The 27,955-nt window shown below is 41.9% G+C and overlaps 1 protein-coding gene across 3 annotated transcripts in view; it reads right to left on the bottom strand.

Moving 5' to 3' along the window:
• The window catches only part of pcdh17 (protocadherin 17), a 52,441-nt gene that overhangs the window by 12,479 nt on the left and 12,007 nt on the right, over window positions 1-27,955 (bottom strand). For all 3 annotated transcript variants that reach the window (XM_068730591.1, XM_068730590.1, XM_068730592.1), the window contains 2 exons: window positions 15,993-16,051; window positions 15,346-15,518 (listed from right to left, as the gene is read on the bottom strand). In XM_068730591.1, coding sequence (XP_068586692.1) covers window positions 15,346-15,518; window positions 15,993-16,051 — 232 coding nt within the window. The remainder of the gene's footprint in view (window positions 1-15,345; window positions 15,519-15,992; window positions 16,052-27,955) is intronic.

Genomic DNA, 27,955 nt, shown 5'->3' with positions numbered 1-27,955 from the left:
TTCTTTGTCCGGTTCGTGTCGCCGATACAGTGTGAAGTCTCGAACTATCAAGTGCTAGTTGTAATAAAATGGGAGCGCCCTCAGCCTAACTGCCTGTTACATCTGCCCGCGAGAGAGGGGAAGAGGCGTGAAGACACACGACCTGTACAGCTACCTGCCGTGCCGCATATCGGCACACCACTCTAAACGAATCCTCCAGCACACTCATGAGACTAATACATGCAATAAGAACACGGCACACTTTAGCATGTAGGCATTTGATCAATTGTGCCAATGAACAGCAGTGTAGCTCCCCTAAGGATATTGGCGGGTGTTGAACAGAGGCTAAGTGGAAAGGTGGAGAGAGGTAGGTTGAGTCGATGGTGTTGGCTTTCTCAGCCCCGGGGCCTAACACATTTAGAGAGCTAACTGACACACTTTGGATGTATTAGCCACAGTGAGCTCTGCCAACCTCTCCTCCATTGCTGTTGCATCTCCTCCTCCTCCTCCTCCTCCCATCGCCGTCTTGTCTGTCCCTACCACTCCATGCAAGGCTGAGGAACATGCCTAGCGTTTCAGCAACATTGCTTTAGCATCGATGTTCCTCTGCTCCACAGCCAAATTGGTGTTTGCCGTCTAGACACCGGTTGCTCGCGTCTCTGTATGGATAAACATGCACACACACTAACACTCTCCCTCGTCTGTTTATGAGCGTGATTAGATTAAAAGAAACCGACGGAAATGCAATAAAGGTCTATTAGTCTACCCGTCAGGAGGGATAATCATTTCAAATAGAAATGCGTTTTCCATCTCACTATCTAATTTACACTTTCTTTGCCTCTCCATCTGTTTCACTCCTGAGACTGGGTTATGAGCAAAAGGCTTTAAAATAGACCAGGTTAAAGTCCAGCGCACTGCAATAAAACACAAATAAATAGAAATGTATAGCAATGAATACATCGGATTGAGCTTGTGAGAACGAAACCCCAAAGGCTAGCGGACCCCAGCTCTCTCTGACAAATGCGTGCATTGAATTGGAAGGTGAGAAAAACAACTCAATCCACGCTGCCCCATTCTATGTGGTGGTTTAAGATTAGGGTCAAAGATTAGAAGGCTTACACAAGATAAGAATAGGATTAAAAGAGCTCAGAGATGTAGAATTACAGATCAGAGAACTGCTGAAAACACACCTGAATTGTAAACAAATTCGGCAGCAGCCACCTGTCCTGGTGGACAGTCCAGGCATCATGGGGGGGGGGGGGGATGAGGGGACGGGGGGGACGGGGACGAAGCAATGTATTCCTGATGAGAGGAAGGGAAGTGAATATTATGGAAGAAGCATCCAATATTCCAGAGAGGAATTCAGCACACATCACAGGATGCCTCTGCAGTATGTCTGTTAGATTTGGGATTAATGGACTCCAGAGGGGCCTGGACACACACATGCAGGCACACACACACACACACACACACACACACACACACACACACACACACACACACACACACACACACACACAAAATCCACTACCACGCCTGATAAGATTCACAACCCGGGCTAGCAAAGCACTGCAGAGTATATCTATTCTAGTAACTCTCCACAGTAGACTCTCTACTGCAGCATGACACTGTGTTACAACATGGTGTAAGTCAGTGAAGACAGTTAATGTAATTTCTTAACATTCCAGTAAATGCTGGAAAACAAAATGCTTCGACTGTCTAGTTGGTTCGAGAGCTAGATTTCCATGAAAGCAGCGCAGGCTCTTTCCAGTCGTGTGTGGTAGATTGTTTGGACAAGTTCTTTATTTTGCTTGTCAAATTACAAAGCACATGCCCGGACACACACACACACACACACACACCCGCATGCATACGTGCACACACAACCGTAAGTTGCCTCCGAGCTCCAATGAGTTCATGCAAATTACAAAAATGCAAATTTGGATGGTAAGGCTCAGCTGTCCTCTGATGCATTTGGAGGAAAACACAACGAAATGGGGGAACGCAAAATGAATCTATTTCCTTTAATCTCGACAGACAGAAAGACAGCCTAATCCCAACACTGACTGTCTTTCCACTCCAATGCCCAGACTCCCCCCGTTCTGCCACCCTCCTCCTGCATCCCCTGCCCTCTGGGCTAAAATCACAGGTGCAGGCAAATGCAAACCACTGGGTGGAAAATGCTCGTTGACAGCATTCTGGTGTGTTTGCGATTGGTCAGTGAACAATGAGGGAGTTTCCTGAACCACTTGTCGTGCTGATGGAACAGCTGGACACCAACACCAGACACGGATCAGGGTGGGAAGAGACCATGCGGAACAACAGGAACACTAAAATGAGATTTAGCAGAGCTTAAGCTCACTGTCATTTCTCAGAAAAAAAATCACAAAGTACACAAACAACACTAAGTCTCAGTTATTTGCGAGAAATTCGCTGCATTCAAACATTCTGACTACATTGCAAATGGGTTTTCAAGTAAACAAGGTGCACAAAAGGAAATAAGCTTCTTTATACTGTAGGATTTGTCTAATTTTGCTGTCTTGAAATTGTTGTATTCTTATTCATATGTGAGTCATCATTTTACAGCTCAAAGCTGAAAAAGGAAGATGGTGGCAATCACCTGTTGTTTGATATGTCTTGAATTCTGATGCGGTTGCTTGGATACAGCAACAGCAATAGGGTGTTTGTTTCTTCTCCGTCGTCTGAGTGTACTAATTGACTGACTCTCTCTGCTGTCGCTTGCCTCTTCTCTTTGGAGCACCAGCAGACAGACAAGTATACGCGAGTACGGACCCACAGCCGAACCAGCTCTCATCCACATGATCAGACTGAGCAGCATTATCACAATCTAGGGAACTAGATTATCCCTAGGCTCAAAACTTCATCCTCTCTGATCCCCACTTGGGAGGGGATGAGAGGCAGCACAGGGGACCATCAACCAGATTTCCCACTTGTTAATCAAGGGAGATTTTGATCACCTTCAGGGACAGATGGGAAACTGTTTTTCAAAACATCCTCCCGGAATGGGCATTACGCTATCGAGGAAACTTCCACCAATAGCAACAACTTCACAATGTTCCTAAGAAATCCCATAATAATCGCAGTAACCGTTAAAAAAACCCCAAAAAACAACTATATCAGATACAGCTGCCGACATTTCAATTAATATGACGCATTGTGCGGTGCCTCCGACAAATGTATGTGCTGCATTTTATCTAAAGTGTAATAAAATTCCGCTGCAATAATGCATTGCTACACTCTAGGACGCTTTAATACATATTTTTCAACTAACGGCAGCAACAAAAACATGAGTGAAGCTAGTGAAAACTAGTGGGAGTAGCATATATATAGGTTGAGTGGTGTTCTGAGTGGTGTTCTCTTTAAAGCCTGTTAGAGGAAAAAAAAAAAAAAAAAAACTGCACATCTGCAACACTTCCAAACGTCTACCTCGCCGTGGTCTGAATTTCAATGAAGTGCGTGTGAGTATGTGAGTAAACCAAAAGAGGAGGTGCAAACACCCATAAGCTCTGTATGAAGATCCATCACACTTACTTGTTTACACTGCAAGCCTTCGAAATCTCCATAATAGATCTTTGTTGTGGTTTGGGGTGGGATGGTGAGGTCAGCTGTTAATTGGCTGCTGGTAATTACAGATGCATCTTAAGCTTGCTGACATTGTCCGTGGGGCTTTGGAGACCTGCCTTGCAACAAATGCTCTGCAGAGATTACTGCAATGCTCAGAAAAATGACACATCGCCCATTCATGCATATTGAAGAAGCAATTTAAACGCCTCATCTTAAGTCAAACCTGGTTGTCACCCTGTCATGGAGCCATTGTAGGCACCCCATGCTCTGTGTGTCATGTATTCAGAGGCTTGAATTATATTTAGGTTGATCCACGCCCCCCTTCTTCATTGAAATGTTCAAACTCATCACTCCTTCAACTCTTCCATCCTTTGCCAGTAGCCACGAGGATGCGTTTCCCCCCCTTTCTCTGGGGCTGCTTCCCCGGGATGGGAGGTAGCGCAGGGAGAATAGCAGCCACCCAATTAAAGCTGTGTTGGCCTCGCAATTCCTCAAGGTATTGCCATGTGACAGTTTAATTAACCAAGCCCCTTATCTTAATTTAGCAGGATCAAAAAGTAACAAACTGAGGTTATCTGAGAAAAACACTCCCAGTCGCCATCCTCACATACTCACTATGGCACACACACACACACACACGCACCTACACACACATTCTCTCTCACTCCTATTCACTGTCACTGTGGTACAGTGCCACACGTGTAATACAGTTATTTGAAGAATTCGTACAGCTAGCTTCTATTGCCATCCTCACAGATACCGCAAATTACTATTTATGGTGCAAATGCTTCATTGCTTTATGCTATATCCAGTACAGCTGCCTGCAGGGGTTGGCCTAATGACATACTTGCGCACACACTGTGGCGAGTGTGTATGCATGCGACTGGGTTCAGGCGTGTCTTAGCAGGGTAGGTGTTTAGGTTGACAGTTTGTTTCTTTTGTTTGAGCTGGTGGCTCAGTGACTGCAGGAAGCCAGGCACCATGCTACTTAAGCCAATCTCCCATGGAGCCTGCCTGCTGTCCCGCCCCTCTTCATTAACCCATCCATGCATGAGCTCTTTCTACTCATCATCTGATCCCTCATCAACTGGTTGCAATGTTTCCTTCCTTCCTTCCTTGATTTTCTTTCCTTCAATCCACCTATTGAGTTTGTATTTGTTTGATACATGCGAGCCCTACCACCATTGCTCTACATACCTTTTCATATTCCCAATTTGTCTTCTTTTTTTTGACATTTGTGAGCATTCCATCAACTGTAATCGCATAACCCCCCCCCCCCCCCCCCCCCCCCCCTCTCTTTGTTTTAGCAATTCCTCTTCTTCAAAATAAATACGCCATTATCTATAGCACTGCAGGCAGTGGATGAAAGGACATTACTAGTTATGGTTGAGCAGAGAAGAAGTCCTGATGCCTTAGACAGGCCAGGCCCATTTATCTCTCTGGTTCCTGATGCAGTGTAACATGGAGAAACAATGCCCCAGGGCACCGCAAATATTCATTCACATGAGAAAAGGAAATAGACGAGACAAAGCGGCCCTTCGCTTGTATCTTACTGATTCAGTGGAAGTTGTGCTGAATTCACTGTCTTGGGAGACTTTTACCAGGCATTTCATTTCCACATAATCAAAACTGAACAATCTGCCACTTGAAATTTTTTTTTTTTTTTTTTTTTAATCAATAATGTTGCTGCGTACAATACAGCAGTACTGGGCAGAATATTTGAGAGCGTTGTGTGATCCAAACCTCAGAAAGAATCAACTGATTGTGGTGGCTGTCCCACCAAACCCATACGAAAGCATAATAATATAACGGAGTGCTCACTTGTGCCACTTTCCCACCGGATCTAGGTTTGTGAATTGTACATTGTCAGTAGCAAAAAGGCCACTTGTACCGAGCATAGAGGATAGAGAACACAGCTATTGAGTAACACAAAATATAAGTGTGCCAACCAGTTTGCTAATTCAAAGTAACTGTTCGAGTACTGGAAAAAGGGCAGTAAAATGTAGAGATAAAACCCACACACACCGACACACACACACAAAATCACTCAAAAGACAAGATTTATAATAAGCGGGCAGTGGGATTGCGAGGGAAATGTGTTTAATGAGATCAGAGACAACGTTGTTTGCATAAAATATCTGTGCCGCCCGAGATTTTACCTCCCACAATATCGTTATACCAGCTGATGAGAGCATCCACTTCTCTAATTGCAAGAACAGGCGACAGGTATGAATTTGTCAGATGTAATATAGCTGTTGAAAAGCTAAACTATCGTCTATGAGTCTGATGTTGTAGGTGCTTGATTTGATATCATATCTTTGTCCATTCAAATACTAAAGCAATGGAGAATACTGTGCAACTCCCTGTAAAATACCAGTTTACGGCATTTTACCGCAAACAAGAACATGTCAAAAATGCTACATTTAAGTACGATTCACAGAGCAATAATCTTTATTTAAAAAGCGGAACATAAAAAACGAAAACCCTAAAGTGTTATGTGTCATTATCAGTTGTTTGCAATGTTTCATTTAATGTATGGACTCTAGCAGATTAGTTTATTGTGGTGGATCCAACTAAAGAGACAAAAACTACAGATGGCAGCACTGCTTTGACTGTTACAATACCGACAGATGGAGCTGCAACTTCCAACTGTTTATCGATTCATCTTTTTTCTTCCATTAATCTTAAACTTTTACTTGCCCGTGAAAGATTAGCAAATAAGGACAGAAACCAAATTAACCAACTAATGTGTTCTCGTCAACATTTTTGCAACACATAACTGTTTGTTTAAGCTATTTATCAAGTGAAAATACCAATCATCCAAATTTGGTAACTATTACATTTTCAAGACTCATAAATCAATGCTGAAACAGATGAGAATGATGATGTGTATGGCTGAAAAATGATACGTAGGAAGTAAAAGACGCTCTAAAAGCAAAGGTGCTAGAGTGTGATCACACACACACACACACACACACACACACACACACACGCACACGCACACGCACATGCACATGCACAAATGCCCGGCTGTCCATGGACAGAGGACAGATGGCCACGGAGTGGCTCTGGTCCAGGAAGTGACGATGTTCTGTATCATTATAATCTGCTCCGTAGTATTCTCCCTACTGCTGAGCCGGACAACATGGTTCCCCCACTGAGAGCAGACACTGGAACAGCTCTTCTGCTGCTCTGTCACACATTCTCTCCGAGTGGTGCTGTGACAACAAACTAGCTTGCATTATGAGTGCCCCTTCATTCAAACCCAAGAAACTTGGCCATTTCACAGCCCACAAGCGCCACGATTCGATGCAGCAACCAGACGTACCCAAGGACAGCGCAAATGCACAGCTGCAGCATTCTCTGCAACACATCCACTCAGCCTTTTACAAATCAGTCGTGGATTGCCCACAGGAGTTATTCACGTCAGTCTGTGAATCTAACCCACACACAGATACGAACACAAGGCCGCACAGCAGTGGTTCAGATTCTGAGGCGGTTTGTTGATTTCAGTGAAAGCACACTTGGCACCGCCCATAAGCTGATAAAACTGCAGCAACATCTCCACTCTCTGAATCCAGTGTCAGAGCTTCTATCTTCAAATATATATCACAATTTGTTATAACAACCTATTTGCCAGTGCTGTAATCACACATTTAACTAAGCTTTCCAACGTTTCCGTTCATGTCTGGAAAAAAAACAACAAAAAAAAGAAGAAAGACGTAGGCTGCACTGCCATGGGGCTCAGGCACACAATGTTAATTAATTTCATTTATAGCACAGACCCACATCTACAAGGTTGTTGTTCATGTGATTAGAAAAAGAACAACTGGGAGCAGAAGCATATCTTTCGCGATGATGGAGCTGATAAATACACTGGATTTTCTCTCCTGCTGTCGGTCGGGGAGAATATCTTACATGTGTGTGTGTGTGTGTGTGTGTGTGTGTGGTAGAACTAGATCGGCAGGTTTTCAGTTTCTTTTACCTGTGTGAAAAAACACACACTCTGGAGCATAATGTAGGTTACTAGATGTGTTTACAGCAAGCAAGTCTGTGTGCGTGTATAAACTGTAAACATGAAATATGCAAACTCATCAAACCGCCTAGCCTCACTTTCTGAGTTCCATTACACACAAATGAGGCATTGAAGGGAACGCATTCAAATTCCTCTGCAGGTGAGGCCTCTGATGAGAACAATGACAAAAAAGCATCTCCAGCTAGATCGACATAAAAAAAAAAAAATGTGTTAAAGAGAGAAGAGAGGGGAGTGAGACTGACAAAAAATAATTACTATATCACTGAGGGTTTACTGGATCCAACAGTGGATGAAACTTTAACAAAAATGGTTGAAGAGTGATTAACTTTAAATCTCCATGACTCTGGACTAATCTTACTAATCTGCATACTCGGTGCGCCTTCGTGTCTTAACGGGCCTTGAATAGCATTTCCACAGCATTTAATGGCTGTGTGTTTTTTCAACGTCTAATATGAGTGAACACACACTTGGATTAATACCCTGTAATGTTCTCATTACAGAGCGGCGTGAGGAGAAAAGGCTGGCCGGCCGTGAGCATTTAGGGCCAGCAGCCCTCGTTGGAAGGTGCATGAGAAAAGCTCTCTCAATGGGATCTTTTAAAGATGAAAGTCCAATCATGCTATGATGGGAGGTCGTAATAGTGCTTAGAGTGAAATAAGACATATTTTTCCATAAACATGCCATAATTATTCACTGCGGCAACCAGGGTGGAGGGATAATGCCAGAGATTTATAGCCCAATTGGTAAGAGTCCGAGATATTCATCAATCGTCTCCAACGCTGTGCTGCCACAGTGCTTGAGATAGGCTCCAGTGGCTGAATGAGGATCAGGGGGTGAGCCGCCATGCAGGCGGGCTGCGGTTTAGAGGTGGAAATCACAAAACCCACAGCCAGCCTAGCCCAATATCACACACACACACTAAGCACATGAGGGAGCGCACAAGAATGGACATTACCCTTCGTGAACCACAATCATAACAATGGGATTTAATAAAACTTTGTGTATTAAAGGAAATAGACTAATCCCTATAAATCGTCCATAATGAGAGAGAAGAAATCCAAAGACTGTGATATTTCCCCCTCCCTTCACCCCACAAGATTTTAGGCTTTCACACAGGATTCCACTAGCTTAGCCGCAAATCGCCTCACTGCTGTGCGATACCGCCATATCCGCTAAGAATGGGGTGAACACACGATCTGGCACAAACACACACACACACTCACAAATCTTATTTGACTTTGAGTGATGCTTCCTGGAGAGGTCCAGATTGCTGATGGTTCTAATTTTCCACACCAGGAAAGTAGCTGGTGATGTTGCCATGAATCAGGCTATCAGCCCGGCCAGGGGCAGGGCCATGTTGAGCCGAGAAGATGAGGCGCAGGGAAAAAAAAGATGAAAGGCTCGGAGGACAAATCCTCTCCTTCCAATGGCTAGCACAAACCGAGCATCTGGCTGCGGTTCTCAGATGTTGCTTGTTTTATGTGATCTGCCGCCCAAGGTCATGCTACAGACTTTTACAGAAGGTTTACAAGACAACAGACGATTCGCAAAGAGAAGCTAAAAAAAATAAAAAAAAAAAATAAAAAAAAATACCCCCTAATTTGGTGAATAACGATGACAGATGAAACAAGCGGTAAAGGTTGTGGGCGAAGAGGAGCTCTGAAACTCGAGCAAGTCCAGCGATGGGAGGGTTCACGGCGCGCGTGCATGAATCCACTAGAACAACGGCTGTAAACGCACTCTGATGGCCTTAATTAATCATGTTTAAACAGACAGGTGTGATGGCATCACATGAAACCATGACTCCTCCATATGCTACCTGTTCGGAGTAATGTTTGTGAACTAACTAATTACAATGCTCTGAAATGAAGCCCCCCTCTCTCTCTCTCTCTCTCTCAGCAGATGTTTGTCCATTAACCTGCAGAACAATTACTTTAACATTGTGTGAAGAATGTCAGGTTAACAATGTCCTCTCTGCACCGGAGAGGACACCCCGAAAACGTAATCCATCTCGCTATTAGGAGGTGTTATATGACAAGTAATATTGGTTCTGCTTTTAAACTTTGAAAATTAAAGTTCTGGCTGTACTGATTTATGGGGCGATGAAGGCACATTTTTCATTCAAGTGTAAATCAATGAGAAATGATTGTGTTATATTTGTTGTTGTCACCAACGATATATACAGGACTGGGGGTGATTTCTGCAATATTGCAATAAGGCCTCTTGATCACAAGACCAAAGGGTATGGAAATATATTATCATACATCTTAATATCACGTATTCCGTATATCACAGCTAAGAATAATCTGCGGGAACTTTGTCACTGATCCAGCTGTTCTAAGACAAGCATAACAGCAGTAACGGGTGTCTTTTGTCCTCTTCTGGGGAAAAAACGTCTAAAAGTCAGCTTCATGATTGAGTCACATTCTGGCCGTGGCTCCATCACATATCCCTTTGGGATCCAATGCCCACTGGAAATGTTTCAGAGGAAGTGTGCTTCAAGCAGCCTGTCTTTGCTCAGACAGATTTTGTGTTGCTTTGTTCATTTGTTCATTTGTTTTTGACATTCTATTGTGTCTGAACACTGTGTTTCTCTCTTTGTCTGCCCGTCTCTGTCCTTCTCTCGCTTTAACTGAAAACCTCACATTATAAACAATAAGTCACCCCTCAAGGGGAACCCACATGAAGACGAATACATCTTTCATTCACTAATGATAAACCTTAATGTCTTGGTCACATGGGGGCCAACGTTTGCCTTTAAAAAGGTACATTTGGTCAGCCATGATAAAAGCACTTGATATTTTATACTTTCTACAAATAATATCAGCAAATGACATATACACAAGCATTATCAAACGCAGCCAGAAATGCAATAAGCAATACATTAGTAAGTAATACATTAACTGTACTGGCCTTAGTGCACTATTTGTGACAAAAATTACACGCATGTCAACACTGAACTCATAACATGCTCACTGTGCTGCATTTTGAATACAAATTCAGAATGATTTGAATTCTATGTGTAATGCGCAGCTACCTATCTACTGTATGTAAATGTGTCAGTATATTTCTGTCCATGAAATATGAATGGCGTTGAATGGAATGCCCTTTTCTGAAAGGCAGATAAAGGTTTATTGAAGGCCAGAGTGAGCAGGATAGAGGTTGCCATGGCTACAAGTGTGAAAAGGGCATCTGATCCGACTCCTGACCAGTCAATTAATCTTGGAATTGCATTTTTGTATCAAAAGGTTCAGACGTGATTCAAAATTAATTGCTGCGAATAAAAATAAAGAAAGGAAAGAGATTGGAGGGACTTGAAACACTTTGAAAAAGTACAGTAATGCCAGAGTCTTAAGATTAAGACTGCCACAAGGGAAGATTGGTGAATATTTAAGATGGATTAATGTCTGAATATTGAGTTTGCTTGGTCTCAGTGTGGGCTGGTAGAGAAAACCTAGAATTCAACAAAACAACAGATAAAGACTTCATTTTCTCATGATTTTACAGAGGAATAGATGTTAAGTCGCACCCTCTCCTTGCTTGGAAGTGTCACAACGCTCCAATGAGGCATCAAACATCATCCCTTATATTTATTGTTTTGGCGATTGTATTTAATTGACAATGCTTATGATAAGCATAATAGTAGCGGTGAAATTCATCAGCACTATATCTAAATATAAAGAGGCTCTCATGGGTGTTCCTTGTTCCCAGCTTATTCACGTGCGATGCTTACAGTCAGATATCCTGTGATGTCGTTATGTCAACAGGACGTCCATATTTGACGTGACATGTTCTTGTAGGACAATATTGTACGATTACCTTATGACTAGAATATCAACTGCAGCTGCAGAAAGAAACGGCAAAAAAGGATTTACTACAAAACATTCGAGACCTCTAATCATGGCTAAGAAATCCTACTACATGCTAGTTATTTAAATAGAAGACATTTCTTAATTGAAACAGCTTGAACTGAAAGCGTCACATCGAACCAAGGACTTCTTTTTTCTTTTTCTTTTTTTATTTAAAGCTTTTGGGATTGTGTAAAAAGGAGATATGAGTCAACAAGTGCTGCATACAAGACAGACAACATGTCTGAGGAACATCATACATTCAAAATATATATACTGTACATGCATTCAAATCTAGTGCACTCACTGACATCCTCAGCAGCATAAATTATTAAAACACCTGCAGCGAAGACCGGCCTCATATAAATATTGGAGTCTAGGATTAAATATATAACACCATCCTTTATTTGTGTACAGTATATATATGTCTCTGTGTGCATTTACATCATTGTTTGGGTGTGTGTGTGTGTGTGTGTGTGTGTGTGTGTGTGTGTGTGTCGATAGTTTTAGTGTGCGAGAGCAATTGACAAGGCATGACACTTCCCTTATTTAAGCTACTCACAAGATGAGGGATGATGTGGGTGTGGGGTTTTCTATCACCCTGCTGCAAATAACGGGGAAAAGTCAATTCCACCGGCTTCTACTGCGCTGTCATATAGGAACACATCTCATGCTGTCACCCCTCCCTGTATCCACGCTCTCCTTGTAGTATCACATCCCTCTCTGTCCCACACATGCCTCCCTTTTAAAACAAGTCAGGCGGCTTGATTATCACTCTCCAATCGCAGCTAATTAGGACGGGTCAGCCGGTACAGTCAAACTGTATCCCTGTCAGACCCGGTCCCTCCGTGCTCTTCCATCATCCCTCTCTCTCCATTTCCTCAGACAGCCATATCAGTGGGTAACATCTCCCTACACCGCTGCCGCCTGTCTGCTCGTGATAGCGACTACGGCAGTCATCTCCACAGAGGCGAGCGATGTGCTGCCAACCACTCCGCCAGAGCCAGACGAGCCCCGAATCAACGTCTGCTGCAGACGCGTTGGAGCATCAATTAATCGCCGTTTAAAAGTGGGGAAAAAAAATAAAAAATGCATTTGATATACTTCAGCTTAATTAATACGTTGCTACCAATTTTGCAGGGCTAATTAATCAATTTGAGACCGGTCCCTAGTGCGTAGATGTCCAGATTATGTTGTCTGGAAGGAAACCGTACGGAATATCAGAGAAGAAGATGAATTACGAAGTATGGACATGGGAGTTGCATGTTTGTTCTATCAATGCCTATGACCACAGGAGAGCAAGCATGAGGAAAGAAGAAGAAGAAGACAGTAAGAAAAAAGCCCAATAAGGAAGGCGCAATCAAAAACAAAAAAAAGGATGGAGATACACAGTTGTGTTTACACTTTAGGCTACAACCTAGAGACTATAACGGCTAAGAACTGAAACAGGGTTGGGGATTGATTGGGACTTGAACTACATGCTTTGTGCACTTGTAGTTCTGTTCATACTGAGCCAGTGAATGAGGCTGCAGAGTCCTGGCAGGCAAGCAGAGATAGCTACAGATAGTAATTGGGAGAGCTATGCTGGGAAAGAAACAGAGGACTTAAGATGGGATGATGGGGGGGGGGGCAGTAGATGCTAAGTGCTGAGTTGTGAGGAAAATAAGTCTGCAGGAAAACGACCCCAGGGACACTGACCAATGACCAGCTCCCTTTCCTTTTTTTTCTCCATCTGATAATAGACCTGTGCCTCCATGTGTAAAGCTCATGTATGGAGCTTTTTTTTTGAACCACAGACATCAACACCTGGAAGCAGACGCCACACCTCCTCTAATAGCTCACGTTTCAGTTTCCCTCTATTCACTATTTCATTTTTTACTAAGCCTCATTAATTAGCCATAAAATCACTATAATAAATTACCTGTACATGAGCTGTACTGCTTAAGACAAAGTAGCAGATGGGACTTACCAGGCACAAGGTGACCATCTTGCGATTCATCTTAAACAGCAGGAGGACGTAAAACAGACCCTTCTAAGCAGATGATATTGTAATTTAAGAGGCATACAGTCGCACCACAGTACTGTTTTCTCATGTAAATATCAACTCAAAGCGAGGGATGATTTGCTGCTTTGGATCATTCAACTGGTATCGTTGCAACTTAATACAGACACAGTGGAACGCTGCCAGAGCGACGTTCACCACCCCTCACTCGTCACTGCTCTTGCACCGTGCCTTGGCCTCCTGCCCCTGGCCTCCCCCACAGCTTAGCTAAGCCCCCATGTTATTGGCTAAACACAGCCAGCTGCAGCCAGTTAACTGTCTAATCTCGCATCAATCGATTTCCCCAAACAAGGAGAGGTGGAGAAGTGAAACGAAAGTCGTGGAGCGGGGGTGAAAACACAGTGGAGTGTGAGAATAAATGAGAGGGCAGCGGTGAGGGAGAAACCTGCGAAAGCAGGTTGCAGCCTGAGTTTCCAGCACCACCGGGCTTGTGTGTGTGTGTGTGTGTGTGTGTGTGTGTGTGTGTGTGTGTGTGTGTGTGTGTGTGTGTCTGTGTGTGTCTGTTGGTGCATGAGTACAACAGTCTCTTGTTCAAGACCATAAAAAAGGATACTAATCAAAGACAACACACAGAAAACAGAAAGGTGGATGGACAGGCTGTGGTTGGCGGTAGCAGCACACATCCACCAGCAATGTTGTATTGGTTCAGTCTTTACTGACTGACTGCTGCCGAACACACTCTTTGCTCCGTTTGTCACGGTTTTGCGTGTGTGTGTGTGTGTGTGTGTGTGTGTGTGTATACATGTGATTCTCTCAGTCCCTCACGGACAATTAAATAGGAACATTTTCAAAATGAGAAACATATGGAGCCTTTTAATTGGCCAATTTCTCTTGCCAACATGTGTGGCTTTTTTAATCTGAAAAACCAATGAAAAAAAAATTGAAATAAAAAAAAAAAGCTATCTATTCAGACATGCATATTGCAGCACAGAGTGTTGCACAAATTGTCATTGTCCTTCCGCAAAAAGAGAAATTCACAGCCCTTCTGTTCCCTGGATTAATAGCACCATTACACAGAATCCATGTTCAGTATACCGCACTGTACTTCTGGATCCCGTCAGTGAGATACATACTTCTTGGTGTCGGGACTTTAGAGAGTCTGTATTTCTGTGGGAATATCTGTTTTGCCAAGCAGGTAATGGCCCACGCCGAGGTACATGACTGGATGAGGCCGCAGTGAGAAATGTACCATAGCAACTCCTGTCCTATTCCTTCCGTCAATATGTATAATCGTGGCTTTCTTGCCTCCCCTGACCCTGCACTAATCATGTGAGGTGGCTGGGGTAGGGAGGACTGCAACAACCCATATCTGGGGAGTTATTGTTCTACACATGTCATGTGTAATCTGCCCGACCCACAGCGCTTAGAATGATTATTCATATTTAATCACCACACTACGAAGCTACATCTCCTGCCGCTCACTAAGTCATTTTCCATGTTCCATTATCAAAGTTTCAGAGACGGGTGCTCAGGGAAGGGGGACTAAATGGAGAGGCTGAAGAAGTTGGGCTTATAAAAACATAATGGGCTTGTCTGCTTTGATAAACTGAGGACGTGTATAGAATGCACACTCACTCACACACACTCACACACACATACACACATTAAATGAGAAAAGTGCAGAGAACAAAGTAGGGGAGAATAAAGTAGCCAAGAACAAGTTCAGATTGTGAGCGTTCAGGCAAGTCAGGAGCTCAATCGCTGATACAAATAAGGGCAGCACCGAGAAAAAAAAGAAAAAAGAAAAGAGTTTGATAGTCATTTGATTCAAATGTGTCTGGTTCTCGCGGCAACGTTCATTCCTCATGCAGTCAAATTTGCCGTTGAGGTCTCACCTTGTTCCAAAGGTGGTGGTTTCACGCCTGTAGCCTTCAACTTGAGGGCTTCCTTTGCAGACATATCGCAGCAGGAGCCTTTGTTGGTGTCCTGGTCGCTGTCAGCCTGGTCACTGTCACCATGACCACTGTCTCTGAGGCTTGCTCGCTCTGGGTCTTTGAATGTCGAACTACTATACACATGAACCAGAAAAAAAAAAAAATAATAAAAAAAAAAAAAAACGGAGAGCAAAAAGAACATTAGTACTGGAAGAGAATTTCTCTAGGCTTTTTTTTACCCTCAGAGAACGTTTAGACACAACATGAAACATTGATGAGCATCCCTGAATGCTTAAGTCAAATAAAAAAATATATATATTATAATAGGATTTAGAATGTGATAAAATGCTTCTAAAAATACGGTACCAGAAGTACTATCTGCTAAAGGAGACTAAAGATGAAACTAAAAAAGCTGAGCATGTTGTGTGTGATTATCTTTTACGTATTATAGAGAATACTGTTAGTGAATAATTTTAAACCTCCCTGCTATGACACAAAACAATTAATTGTCAGTTTAGCTACTGTTGCTATAGTGCTGTGCTGGGACTATCGGAGAAACGAAAACAACGATCTGAGATGTAGTGACTGTTATAGATCCCAACTCTTACCTTTGAACAAACTGTTGTCTGCTACCCATATAATTAGGCTCAGTGGGGAAATTGTCCGTCTGTGGGGAAGGAAGAGAGAGAGAAATAAGGTATGTAGTGGACTCTAAGAGGAATCAGTGCTGCTGTGAAACACCATCTCCCAGGGACAAATGATTAATTGTGCAGAAGAAAAATGAGTTAGGGGACAGAGTAGGGGGCAAATAGTGCTGGGAAAGTGAGCTCCATATTGTTTAGGTTTGAGCATTTCATTAACCACATAAAGCAGGCTAATTAGCCTTTCTAGAGTAAACCGCAGAGCTGAACATCAAATCTGGCAGACATAATCAATAACTGCTCGGAGAAAGGCCTTGATGAGCATGGAAAACGTGTCAGCTAAAAATCTACGAAGAACATTGCACCACTATTTGTAAAGAAATTAAAATGCAATTTGCGAGTTCCTTACACAACATTACTGTGAGAATCTGTTGACTCTGAATCTGTTGAGCCACAACACTATATGTTTTGCTCCAGAAACTGAGAAATTGCTTGTGAGGAACTGGGGTTTGTACGTGTTGAACCATGTGGTGTTAGTTCAATGTGGGGCTACCTGATCATACACAGGGGGCTTCATGCTATGTTGTTTGATAGAATAAACACACACACACACACACACACACACACACACACACACACGCTTGTGCACACGTGTACACTGAAAGAGACACTAACACAGGAACGTCTAACACATACATTCACACAAAGAAACCGTATAGCATGTATGAGAAAATACATCACTGTAATGGAATGCTGCTACAAAGTCTATACTGCGTAAACTGCACAAACACAGCTCAATCTTCAGCACAGTACGCAGCAGTGCATCACAAACTGTATCAATCACATTGGCACTGGAACGTACCGTCGCTCTCAAAATGCAGAGGGTTTTTAATCATGTCAATTGATCTAAAAAGGTCACAGAGATCCCAGTTTCTTCCTGGCATTTACCTGTCAACCTAACTAATAATGAAAACAACTAATGTAAAAGCAATCATGCGTATAGACTTTGCTGTAAGCCACTAAGAACTTCTGTGGAAAGAAAGCAATGTGTTTATCTTTTCTTAAGTCCCCGTTGAGTAGAGGTGGGAAGTAGGCGTGGACAATATGGAGAAAAATCACATAACACAATATTTTTGACAAAATTTTGACTCGATATTGCAACGATATTGTAGGGTTGGTGCTTTTACAAAATATTTACACAATGAGATTTTTGGTAAATAATCATCAGTAATGTGAACATAATGACTAAGCGGGTAAATGCAACTAATAGAACAGCTAGAACAGTCTAGTAGTTCAGAAAATTGCATCACCTTGCTGTAGTGGTGTAAGGAAGCATGTCAATCTGCGTTGTGTACGGATTCCTTCTTCGCGATCCGCATGCATGTGAACCGCGGATTAATTACACAGTTTAACGTTAACCATCACAGTGTGAAATAAAGTTTTACTGACGACCGTTATCCGCCGATATTCATTCAAATATGCGATCAGGACATCAGCACTCGTGCTTTTCTATGCATTATGATGCGTTCAGGCTCCGTTTAGTGAAAATCAGTATTGGGGCAAAGGCAAATTATAACATTACCCTGATGTGTTCACATGTAATTTCGTAAAACGTAAACGCGAGAACTATAGCAAAGTAAAAGAATAACATTTTGAATTTTTGACACCGACTTCAGAGCGGTTGAAAATAATTTTGGGATGGTGGCAAAAAAAACCTAGTTTGGAGCCTTGTAGACCAGCTGCTATAATCAAACAACAAAGACATCTGCATCTGCCAATATGGATTATCAATGATCGGCAATTAGTATTGGTGGCAAAAAAACGTGATCGGGGATCTCTAAGAGTTATATTTGCTCCCTTTTTTCTTTTGTGCTGATCCGATCTGTGACTCTGATCCGTGATACTTACTGTAGTCCAGCCTTTAAGAAAAACAAAAAGGCAGGAAAAGACAACACATGCCATATTACATTACCAAGATATCCAAAATCGAAGACGATATCTAGTCTCAAATTAGGATATTGATATAATATTGATATATTACCCAGCCCTAATAGGAAAGGTGAAAACATTGGCTTCCTGAATTGATAGCTGTAAAATGTCATGTTTAGTGAGTAATGTCTCCCTGCGCCAGGCTTTTTCACATGCACAGCTTGACTCACAGTCAATAGAGTATTTCAATGTCATCCGTGCTCCGCGGTGGCTCAGTATGAAAGAGTGTGTGTGAAGGTCAGACAGGCCACCTCAGTACTTTGACCTTCCATGCTTTTGCCAACACCTTTATCACTATCTAAACACTCTATTCCACCTCAGCCTTCGCCAAGATTTAAAAAAAAATAAATAAATACACCCACAGACTATATCAAAGGCTGAAATCTGACCACGGAGAAAGACAAGAATGGATGTTTGAAATCGTTTGGCATTGAAATGATAACAGCTTTTCTCAAAAAGGGGAGATGGAAGTCTTTATAATAATGTGCCCCTTCTGTACTTTTATGACCAGGGACTCGTCCTTGGACACACTTTTCAATCAACTCAGCACTGTTGGCAAGGAATGAAAGAAAAGACATTAGCAGAAAAATAAAAGGTTTGATTGTTACAGGATGTAATTTATTTTCCGCAGCTGTACACACAGAGCAAATATATCAAAATGATATAATGTGCACAAACTAAAAACTTTTTTTCCACCACCGTAGTTGATGAATTAAACTTGAAATGGCAACGGTCTACTGTACTTTGATAGTGTTGAATTATTATACACCTCTGTATCCTGTATCATGGTATTCACAGCTGTAGCTCTTTTCTTACCAAAAGAGAGGAAAAAAAACAGTAAAGTAGCACGTGCTCCACATCCATCTACCACCCACCAGCTCTACAAGCCAATAAAAAGCACATTACGCCACTTCATAGAAACCTCTTTCCTGCCAATTAAGAGTCCGGGCTGATCTTAAGCCTCCATCTCTTCCTTTCTGTCTATAACTGCCCAGCCCTTTGACTACAATGGGCCACTTTCCAATTAATGGATCGATAATGGCCAGTATGGGCTGCTTTGTACTTAGCCAGTCAGAGCCAACAATGAATACGGGATAATTTGAGAGGGCAATGATACGTCCTGGCTAGATATCCAGTAGTTTTGATATTAATATTAGACACTGAATTATACAGTACATAAATTCATTTAGCATCGCAAGTATCATTGAGTATTTCATGTTGCATGCTTGCACTTCTGGCCTTCTAATTTCCCCTTGTGGGACTTCTTGAAATGAACTGAACAGAATTAAACCAGAGTGAATTGAATTGAGCTGAACTAAACTGACCTAAATTGAATGGACCCGAACTGTGGAATCTGTGTTTTTGGCCTCCGAGGCTTACGAATCTGACTTGCATATGGACCCAAAATATGAGACTTTGACCTTAAGAGCTTCAGAGGAGCACGGGACCTATTCATCCCAAGATGAATCCGGCGGTTCGGGGTCAATGCACTTTGAGTAGACATCAGCAGAGGTCAGTTTCACTGGTAGTGTGGATGAGAAGTGCAAAAGCCTGTTGTTGAATTGTAAGCCAAATGAATGATATGTTGTGTTTAAGTCCACGCAGCAAGGCCACAAAGGTCAGAGAGATACTGAGTACAATGAGGCTGAGTAAGTGTAAAAAGCGGCACTCTATTCTGTATTCCCATTGAGACCCTAAGACTGACCGGGCAGACAGAAGGCCGATTGAGACAAATGGGAACAGCATATCGGAGTGCTATTCTACTCTCACGCCTTGTTGGTGCATTTTGGGACATGGCTATGTTTGTGTGTATCTGCTTGTGTGGAATGTGTACATGTGTGTTTGATATTTCTTGGGTTGTGAAAAGAGGACAAATTGCAGCGGCTCTTTCCCACATCATTGGACGGCTCTCTTTTATTCACAAGAACGAGAGCACACCCCCTCCCTCTACCTACTCTGCTAGGCATGATACATGCATTTGTCCTTTACTGTCTTCCAAACACACACACACAGCACCACTCGCTCTGTGTGCATGCGTGTGAGTGCATGCGTTTCTCCGTGTCGGAAGGTGTGAGCCGTTCCAAATCCACCGTAACCTTGTCAGTAAGCCAAAGAGATCTGGACTGCAGTTTTTAATTTGATAAACTATGTCTCTGTTGTTTTTGTTTGTGCAACGTTACCACCAAGGGAACTCTAGATTATTCCTCTTGGAAAACTGTCAAAGTAGCTCAGCAACAGCCAAATGGGAAGGGTGGGTAAAGGATAAAACAGAGCGACATTGAGCTTAAATGGAAACAAATGCCACCAGTGAAGTGGGATGCCGCATGAGCAGGAAATAAGAAAACAGAAGAAAAAAAAAAAGGTGAGCAAAACGGCAAACAGAGAGGATTATAAAGGAAGTGAGGGAAAAGGGGTGGAGAAACTAGACAATAATTAGACTGCATTGATTACCTAGTGGCTGAATAGCAATTGTAAGTGATCAAATCTAATTAGCTGGACCTATACATCTTCCTGGAGATAACAGAGCAATCAATCAATGGGCTTAAGTGAACTTAAAGCCATCACAGTCTACTGCCTGCTAAATATCCTCCACTATCTTCAAATAACTTACAAGAGGTCAGGTCCAAATGAATGCCTGAGAAGTAAGGAAGTGCCACTGATGCCGGTAAATGGAGACTAGACAGATTTCAGCCGCGGCGAGGTCTTATCAGTCCAGATGGACACCTTGCTAATGATTCTGGACGGTACTTAAATCGTAAAAGAGCATTAAGACTTAAGAGTTTGGATTTCAAGGTGACATCGGATAGTTTGGACATTGTTTAATATTTATGTAATCAAATTATTTTAGAAAGCCTTTATCATACTCGTATGAGGAGGAAGTGGTTCGTCTGAGGGAAAAGAACATCCCTTGTTGTCAATGAGTTGGACTTATGCGTCATCCATCAAAAATATAAAAAGGCCATTTGTCTAGTCTGATTTATTTAGAGGATAAACATGGCTTATATTGGATAATTTGCACTATTTGCAAATTATTCTGCATAGAAATATGTGGTAAGACTAAAAAATGTCCACCTACAAATAACAAATTAAAAAGAAAAATTAACTTTTTCCAAGGTTCCCTGATGAGCTGTGTTGTGGACAAAGGTACAAATGGTAGTTAATCCGACAAGTGTGACCAAGTGCAGCTGTGTAAATGGAATAAAGTTAAGAAAAAGACTATCAAGGATTTGGTTTTGCAGTCCAGAGAATTTACCAGCAAAGGAGCATTCACTCCTTCAGTTGTCTATTGGGTCACTCAACTAAACCATACAGCTTTTTTATTTTTATTTTTTTAGTTCTGCTAGTTTCAGTTGGAGACCTTAAACCCATCCATTTATTTTACTTTGACAGCGTGATTTATGGCCCATGGGCCGATAATTTGTGTTTTCAAAAGTGAATTAAAAGAAAATTTTGTTTTCCTAGCTGTACAAAAAAAAACATACTGGAACCTGACCCTGAAACCATGCTGCATATTCAACTGGTATTTTATGTTGAGTAACAGCCCTCATTAATGGAATATTCTCTGATAAAGAATGAATCGTCTCCTGTTGCTTGGTATCTATAAAGCCCAGTGGTTGCCTTGACTGACTTCAAATGCTCTTCACTGGTCTCACCACAACAGAAGATGAAAAAGCCTTTGCCACATAATGATTGGCTACAGTGAGTCACCTGCATATGTTTTGTAGATGTTCCTCTATAGCACAATATTTGTCACAGGATGGCTGGTAACCATAACTGTCACATGAATGAGTGAGCTGGCACTCCATGTGACTGATGGCCCTAAATGGACTTAATGCATGTACAATTTCAGGCTTTTTTCTTAATGGATAGGACAAAGTACCATGGAATATTTCAGAAATGTCTGCAGAAAAGGAAGGACGTAGCTTAGCAAGGCAAGAGAACATGCTAAGGAATTAGTGCCAGCGTAACAATAACATATCACTAGAGACTGTCCCAGAATTTATAGATTATTTGTCCCATCCCTGGTGATAAGTAATTTAAAGTATCTCTCTTAGGGTCAGGTCTCTCCTCTCTTCCCCATCTCTAATGCTGAACTAGACTTCAGTACCACAAATCTAAATAACACTCAAGCTGAATAAAGAAGCCCTCATCTACACATGTGTTAGACTTGCCACTGAGTTGACATATTGTGACAGTGTTTATTGTATAAGTACTATGAGCTGTTTGTAAGAATTGCTGGCTTATTATGAAGCAGTCAGCTCTAATCCAACTTCATAGTCTCATCTTGTTAATCATTTTGCCAAGATTCTTTGCCACATTCTTTTTTTTATTTTGCTATGTTCATTTGGTTAGGAATTAAGTTATTTTTCCCCTTGATTAAATAGAGCCAAGTAGCACTTTGGAGGCTTTTACATACAGTTATATAAAAAGCATGACCTCTAACTTGCGTATTCACTGCTCAACAGCAAAGAAACAATATTCATAATTAATATGGACCCACTCACAATGATTGCCTATTATTTTCCCTGACCATACAGTGCCATCAGAGATGTCTATTAGCAGCCTATGCAGAAAGCATCAAGTTGTCTTCATGGCACAACTATTCTGTTTTTTTCATCACCCTCCGTCTCGACATAGCCGCTTCATATAGTGAGAAAAAGGCACACAAATGAAATAGTTGACATTCTAACCACACACTCGGTAGGGGACTGAAATCCTCGATAGGTGAAATACAAAAGAGAAAAGACGGAAAAGAAGGGATGCACAGGGCAGGGGAGGGCTGAGGTGGTTGTGCTTGCCTCTTTTCATCAAGAGAGACGAGACACTACTTCAAAGCTGATTTCCTTCAACCTGTGCGGTTACTGCTACTTTATTATTCCTTTTGAGGAAGACCCTGAGCAAGCATAGTTATAATTTTCTCCTCTGTCTACAAATGACTACTTTGGTCAAATTTCTAAAGGTAGTTACATTATGTACAAGTGGGATAGCTAGAATCGCCTTTAAAGGAGCAGTGTGTTCGATTGAGTGGCATCTATTGGTGAAGTTGCAAATTGCAACTTTTCCAAAAGGGTGTCGGGGAATTACGGTGGTTTTCAGTTAACGTAAAAAACGCGAAAGAGCCAGTGTTTGGTTTGTCCATTCTGGGCTACTGTAGAAAGCTGGCGGTGCAACATGGCGGACTCTATGGAGGGTACCCGCTCCCTATGTATATAGACGGCTCAAACAAGTTCATTCTTAGTACTAACTAATTATCCACTGATGAAAACATAGTTATGAATATTATATTCGGTTTCTACCAGTAAACCCCCCTAAATCCTGCACACTGTTCCTTAAACAGCTATGAAAGAGTCTGTCTGTGTGGGGTTTTTGGGGGGGTTTGTAAAAGAGCTATATTTATCTTTTGTAATAATGTCTGCCATTGAGTCGGAGAGGAGAGCTGGTCAACAAAGCGTTGTTAAAATGCAAAACAAGATGCAAACCTCCTGAGAGTGTGCATATCCTTGAACATGTTTTTCTCTCTCATTTACACAGTCCACACACACACACACACACACACACACACACACACACACACTCACACCATTACAGGTGCTGTATATCATACAGTCTAGCCTATTTCATGATGCATGAGGAATCAAATGACGGGCTAAACTAAATCCTGCATAAACACAATGGCTCAGAAGGCTCGTCTTAATAAGCATAAAGTAAAACAGCATAATCGGTTTACGACAAATTACAAAAAATATATAGTAATCGGTTTTTCTAACTCCTATCCATGTAATTGATTTATTAATGGACTGATTAAGCTATTATTGAATGTATCGTCCTTATCTAACTGAAAAGGATGACATTACCCATCGAGTGTTATGATGTTGACCAACATCCCCTCGGGTAAAGATTACAATAAGCTGCGACATTGGAAACACACAGACTCTATAGTACAATAAGCTGAATTATATTGTTTGCTAAATTGGAAGTAAATGAAACCAATTTGATTGTGACCCTTTTTACAGCGAACCTGCGGTTTGAATTCAAGTGATTCAGTCGAGGAACCCGAACCTTTGTGACAGAATATAAGACTCATTGTTTTTAACCAGAACAAACATATTTTCACCTGAATGGAGAGAGAATTCAAATGATCTAATGGGTATATGCTACAATCCCCCAAACGATGTCAACAATTATACAGTTTCACCGTCTTTGTGGCATCCAGTGGTTATGGTGTTTGTTTTAAGGCTGCTCTATCGTCCGATATACATCAGTTTTGGATTTGCAACAAGTAATAGGGATGTGGTGCTCGTGGCTTGGTGACCTTTACTTTCCCGATCTCCACCAGTTCTAAATATATCTAAATAATGGGTGACGGTGGGAAACAGGTCAACGATGCCATATCTCCCAGTAATGAAGAGGTTTTGTGTTTTAAATTACATCTTTATAAACAGATATTTACTTGGATTTTCTTAGCATTGTTGTTTTTTTTCAATTATCTCTTAGCACGTTTCTCCATCAAAAACAAAGATGGATTTTTCTTTTTAAATAAGAAAGGAAAATAATAAAGAGCAATCATTTTCACAATGGAGAATAGCACACATGTATATTTAATGACATGAATTAACTGGTGTCTGGGATGCTGTGTATGTGTGTTACTCCTGAGCCATTACTATGAGCTGCAGTCACATATGTGTGTATGCAGTGCAATATAATGAGGCCGCCTGTTCAGGTGTTGGCAGTCAACAGTACACTAGACAACTAAAAAAAAATCATTAGACATAAAAAACACATTCTAAGTCACAGTGTACTAGACACAAAGAGTCTGACTGGAAGAGGTTGTGACCCCATCTTTACCCCCCCATTGGTCTGCAGTTGAAAGCGGCAGGAAGCACTCCTCTTTCTAGTACAACTCAAGTATTACAGGCCCAGTTATATTTGTAATTATCTTCTGCAATATTACTTCTGTATGTCTGTAGCTCCTAGCAGCGTTATCTTTTAAACATGCAACAACAACGCTGACTATTCAGCAGTAGGTCTCAGAGAAAAAAATACGTTTCTGCTCTGAAGAGAAAGGGCAACACAACGACGGCACACTTGTGCTCCTATCAACACAATCCACTTCTGTGGCAGTTTAGCCCCAGGAGTAAAAGATAAATGTGGCTTTTGGCATATATATTTATTCAAACACAAAAAAAAAACCTAACACAGCAGTTCGGTAGCTCTCTTAAAATAGCAGTATTGTTTTCCCTCACTACTTGGGACGTTTTGTGTAGACACACATAACCAGCTGGTCTGGGTATACGCTTAGAAATGAGGGCTCTTCCTGAAAGGCTGAGGTACTACATTTGCTTCTGAAGTATACTTTTTTGATTTTCTTTTCAGGGTTCTTTGTGATACTAATCCACTACGAAACATTTTCATTCAAAGAACCTCTTTGGAAGATAGTGATCATCAAGGATTATTGAAAGCATTAGTTTTTATAGATCCTCCCCATCGACACAGCCCCAAAAATTATGATTGTGAAGTATGATTGTTGTGGGCTGCGCTGCATCACATCAGCTCTGGCCTATTAGGAGTATCATGAGGAAACCTGGGTGTGTTCTAGATGAAACCCTTGGAATATAAATGGGTTCTTGGCAGAACCCCCTGGGTGGATTCTAGATGAAACCCTTGGAACGCCAAAGGGTTCTCCGTAGATTTGCCTCGTAGGTTCTTGTTAGCACCTTGGAAAGTAGATCGAACCTCAAGAGAGGGTTCTTTATGCAACCATGTACATATGATTCTAAGTATAACTTTTTATACTGGGTTCTAGTTAGAATCCCCTGAAAAGGCTGCAGGTGGAACCAAAAAGGGATATCCGAGTACAAGACAAAGAAATCTATATGGTTCTAGTCAACACATGTATTTCTAAAACTGTATCTTGAATTATTGTTAAATTATGCATACTCTGTTGAAACTGAGAGGAAAGGAGTAAAAAACAAAAAAGGAAAGGGTGCAGCATGTTAACTTGTGTGTAAACTACTATTCGTTCAGTACTTGATCAACGTTGCCGTTCACTGAAGTCTTGAGTCAGCACTGACCTTGCTTCACCCTCATTAATCCAAAGCCAATTTAGCCCAAAAATCCAAAGCTGTTACAGAGGTAACAGGCCCGTCGCACTGTACACTTTGAGACAGACATGCATGAACGCAAACAAACAAGCACAGATGTAGTATGCTTATTGAGCAAGAAGCCTGTAACTACATTTAAAGGGAGGATGACCCTGCCTGATTCCTGTTTTTTTAGCTGTGTTCCAGACATTTCTGGGGATATATGGCGAGAGGAAACACCAAGCGGACAAAACTCGTTCCAAAGCGAGAGTGAATCTGGGGTTTGCTTTCACCCACTGGCGAGCACCTTAAACCGAATTAAGGGGGTGTGTGCTTCTGGTGTTGTTGAGCTGAGGAGGAGGGGCCAGCTTTGAATGTTGCGTTTACAAACCGCAACTTAAATCCTACTCATTCTGCCTTTAAAAGCAATAGTCTCAAGTTCTTCAGAAATGCAGAGTGTCCTCCTTGCATCCTAAATATGGAGTGCCATCAACTTGTTTTTCTTGCTGTTAAAAGCACATCTTTAACGCGCTTTCATGCTGATATTATAAAGCTCTCTTATCCAACATTTATATCCAGTTGGACTACAGAAAAAAGCCTTTTACAATTTAGTGTTGAAACAAACCATCCATAAATGTGGTCTGGTTTGCAGGTTTACAAGACAGAAGCAGAGGGCTTGTGAACAAAAACAATAAAAGATTTAAATTATTCCATTTCAATTGATGGAAGAAAAAAAAAAAAGCCTTTCCGTGGATGAAAGGATTTTAGATAGTTCCCCCAAGCCCAGAACCGAGGCCAGACGCAGATATATAAACACACAAACATAGACACACAGAATGCAAGCACACATATTGTATGTCTAATATCAATACATGCACAAGTGCACACACACACACACACACACACACACACACACCTGGGTTCTCCCTCTATGTCTCTCCAAGCGAACACACACACACACACACACACACACACACACACACACACACAGATGGACTATGTGTAGTTTCACTTCAAGGTGACCTATCCGCTGTATATGTATGAGGTCAGAGGTATAGAGGCAAAGGAGGGGCTGGGAAAGGGAGGAATAGGAGCCAGGAAGGAAACTGTCCACACACACCTGGGTGAAATCTGACAGTAAAGGCTTTAGGATAATGCTCCGTTGTCAAAGTGTCGGACGCCAGCTCCACCGAGTCTCTTTTAAGTGCGTCTGTGATGCATTAAGTATCTGTCAGAACAGCTTTAGCATTAATCAGCTAGCCCAGAGAAGAAACAATCACACATAATCTCAAGCTCTAAACCCTGCTGACCTTCTCTTCAAATGCACTGATAAACCCCCCTTCAAACTGAAGTAATTTCAAGACACACACACAGGCCCAAGCTCTGGCGCTAGTAATTTTTTCCACCCCGCTCTCCCTCCCCTGTAGTCTATCTGATTGGCTCCCCCCACAGCAACACCCATGTCTCTCCACCTGGGAGTACATCGACTCAGCATGTCAACTTGACCTCAACGAGGACGAATTTCAGACAATGTGTGTGGGGAGAGGGGCTGTTTTACCCCATCAATCTGGAGCTAGGAGAGGAGAGCAGAGCAGAGGAAGAGAGTGGATGGGAAGAAATACGAGAAGGGCAGAATACACAAGTTTCATTCATCATCTTAGCAGTGTTGAGAGTGTACAAATTGCAAGATCTCTTCAGTGTTATCATTGAGCCAACGCTTCCATCCTGGTACTTCATTTATTAAGACTGTGCACAGATCAATACGGCAGACATATACACTCTGTACTGTTGACAAGATAATCTCATCGTTATGAATTTGGCTTGGGTCGTCAGTAACATGAGCAATTGCATCGCTTATCT

The sequence above is a fragment of the Cebidichthys violaceus genome, unplaced genomic scaffold, assembly GCF_023349555.1.
Source record: "Cebidichthys violaceus isolate CVI_PGR_0920_01 unplaced genomic scaffold, fCebVio1.0.p SCAF_5, whole genome shotgun sequence".
NCBI classification, from domain to species: Eukaryota; Metazoa; Chordata; class Actinopteri; order Perciformes; family Stichaeidae; genus Cebidichthys; species Cebidichthys violaceus.
This window is presented reverse-complemented; position numbering and strand designations above follow the sequence as displayed.